The sequence below is a fragment of the Brassica oleracea genome, chromosome C6, assembly GCF_000695525.1.
Source record: "Brassica oleracea var. oleracea cultivar TO1000 chromosome C6, BOL, whole genome shotgun sequence".
Taxonomy (NCBI): domain Eukaryota; kingdom Viridiplantae; phylum Streptophyta; class Magnoliopsida; order Brassicales; family Brassicaceae; genus Brassica; species Brassica oleracea.
Window position 1 is genome coordinate 25,664,601 of NC_027753.1, and position 2,805 is coordinate 25,667,405.

The 2,805-nt window shown below is 39.3% G+C and overlaps 1 protein-coding gene across 2 annotated transcripts; it reads left to right on the forward strand.

The window, feature by feature from the left end:
• Positions 1-391: 391 nt before the first annotated feature.
• On the forward strand, positions 392-2,232 carry LOC106296990. Of its 2 annotated transcripts, XM_013733262.1 has the most exons (3): positions 406-486; positions 993-1,066; positions 1,208-2,232. In XM_013733262.1, exon 3 carries the CDS (start codon positions 1,225-1,227, stop codon positions 1,993-1,995), a length of 771 nt encoding a protein of 256 aa, XP_013588716.1. In that variant the 5' UTR covers positions 406-486; positions 993-1,066; positions 1,208-1,224; the 3' UTR covers positions 1,996-2,232. The 2 variants fall into 2 exon arrangements, with proteins under 2 accessions (XP_013588714.1, XP_013588716.1); XM_013733260.1 differs by lacking the exon at positions 993-1,066 and having other exon boundaries at positions 392-486.
• The last annotated feature ends 573 nt before the right edge of the window (positions 2,233-2,805 follow it).

Genomic DNA, 2,805 nt, shown 5'->3' on the forward strand with positions numbered 1-2,805 from the left:
AAACCCTTCATGAAGTAAGTCATTTTCCATCTTATATGGATACAATAGTTTCTAAGAAAAATTGTATATGAACTAATTATATATGAGAGAAAAATATTGAGAAACAAATACTATTGCTCTGAACAGATTAGAGCACTTCCATTAATGACTAAATAGTAGTTACCTATTGATATCTCATCAGAAAAAAAACTACCATCATATGTGTGTGTATACGAGGTGTTTAATTTTGTCTAAACATTAAATTCTAATCAAACAACTATTCTTACTAAACGATCAAGTAGTTTAATGAATCCTTAATGAGTGGAAACAGAAAAGGCCTGAGGCCCATTATGATACGATAATGTGGATGAGAAAACGGTTGCGTCTTGGAATCTAACCGTGACTTGAGTTTATAAACAAAAACGACTTTTTGTTTTCGTATACAAGCAATAGCTCGGAGCTCTCTCCGGCAAACGCAAACACCGTGACCTCATCTGCTTATCTCCGGTACTTTTACCTTTCTCGCCTTCTCCGCATCCGTCAATCTATTGTACTGTTGAAATTTCGCCATTTTGTTCTCGAAATTTTCTAGATAAGATTCGCTGTAGAAGAAGTATCCGATCTTCCATTTCGGGGGAGAGATCCATCTTAGATTCCTGATTAGGATTCCATTAGAGCGAAGATCATGAATCGTTGTTTGTATGGTGACGAACATTGAACTGTATGATTCGTCTCGATCTTTTATGAAAAGATCTGCGTTGCTGCCACTTGATGAATGCTGTGTGAATTATTGATTTTGAAATTGCCAGAATCACTACTTCAGATCTGGAATTTCGCATTGTCTTTGGATCTAATCGTGTGTTTTGAGTAGAAAGTAAAGTGTAGTCGTCGTCTTATAGCTTACGCATGACTTTCCTGAGTCAGATTCTCGGATCCGTGATGAACATTAATTAATATTAGTGCGTTGTTCGAACATTGAACTGTATGATTCTGTCTCTTATACTAATATGCAGATCAAAACGCTGCGTTTAGCATTGATGATCTGATCTGCGTATAAAGTGTAGTCATATAGCGTATGCATTACTTGGTGAGTCAGATTCTCGGATCCGGATCTGTGGTCAATGGCTGATCATTGCTCTTTTCTTATGTATTGAACCTTGAAGAAAGCTTACACTAAGTATCATTATGTATGATGGAGCTTATTCACATGGTCTCTTGTGTTGAATAGGTTTTGATTGATCACGAATGGGGAAAATCAAGAAACTGAATCGTAGGGCTCACGTTTCTGCTCCTTATCCATCACCACCGTCTTGTTGCAAGAAACAATGGTCAGGCTCAACTTGCCCAGTATGTTTGGAGTCTCCACACAACGCTGTTCTTCTCCTCTGTTCGTCTTATCACCAAGGATGCCGTCCTTACATGTGCGCTACAAGCAGCCGCTTCGCCAACTGCCTTGACCAGTACAGGAAATCTTACGGAAACTCGGAACAGGCCCAGCTTCTCTGTCCGCTGTGCAGAGGTCAAGTGAAAGGCTGGACCGTTGTGGAAGACGCACGGGTTCATTTCAACTCCAAGAGACGGACTTGTATGCAGGAGACCTGTTCCTTTGTAGGAAACTTCAAGAAGCTCAAGAAACACATGAAGGAGAAACACCCGCATGCTTGCCCTAGGGCCATTGATCCAGCTCTTGAGACCAAATGGAAGAGGCTGGAGAGGGAGAGAGACAGAAGAGACGTGATAAGCACGGTTATGTCGTCGACTCCAGGTGCTGTTGTGTTGGGAGATTATGTCATAGAGCCGCGTAGAGGAGCTGCTAATGATGAAGAAGAAGATTACAGTTCAGATGATTCTCTGAGCGACGGTGTACCGGAGTTAGATTCATGGCGAGGACAAAACCATCATATTAGGTTTATCGATATGGATGCAAGCGACTTAGCATCATCTTCCAGATCCCATGCTTCTCCACGCAGTTTACTCTTGCCACGGAACCAGAGAGGCGACAATAGAGGTCGGTAACTTTATTTTAACCGAAGCAGTATAAAAGGCTAACATGACCAGTCAATTAGCCACATAGAGGGAATTGAAAAAAAAAATTCACAGTATTGTCCCTTTAATTTTAATTTTATTTTCATGTAAATTATGTACTGTCTGTAATTGTATTATTGTTTCTGCATTGTTGTACACTAGTGAGGCATGATCTCTTATGCCTTTTTCCATTTTTTATATAATTTTTATGTATTGATTTGATTTTCATCTAGCTTAAGTTATGGAAGAAAAAATGTTGCGGAAAAAAAGGGAGGTATCACTCCTCACTGTCAACTTTGGACAATATCTGTTTCTTGATTCTTGTTTTGTCTTCATGAGTATCTTCTACTTCGTACGCCGCCGCGTGATAAGTAACCCTCCGACCACAAGTTTAAGCTTTTATCTTCGTTCAGAAAACAAGATGCAATAAGGTAGTTTCAACTTTCAACTTGACAAGTTGTATAAAGAGAAGATAAATTGAAAGTTTGAAACGAGAGTGTAGTACCCGAAGATCTCAACCGTAAGCGTTGCTCGTTAGCACACTAATATATAGGTCTACTGGGCTTGTGGGCTTATAGTAACAAATACTATCTTGCACTGTATTTATTAGGCATAGATATTCATATGTATTTCCCCCGATAAAGAACATTTTTTTTAACACTAGATACTGCATAGTACACGTTACATCATTGACTACCTGCGACATATGCGATATTGATAAACAGTTCCACGGATAATGATTCCACGATGAACCTCTTTCCAAAACATGGTTTTGCATGTAAGATATACTCGTCAAGCTCA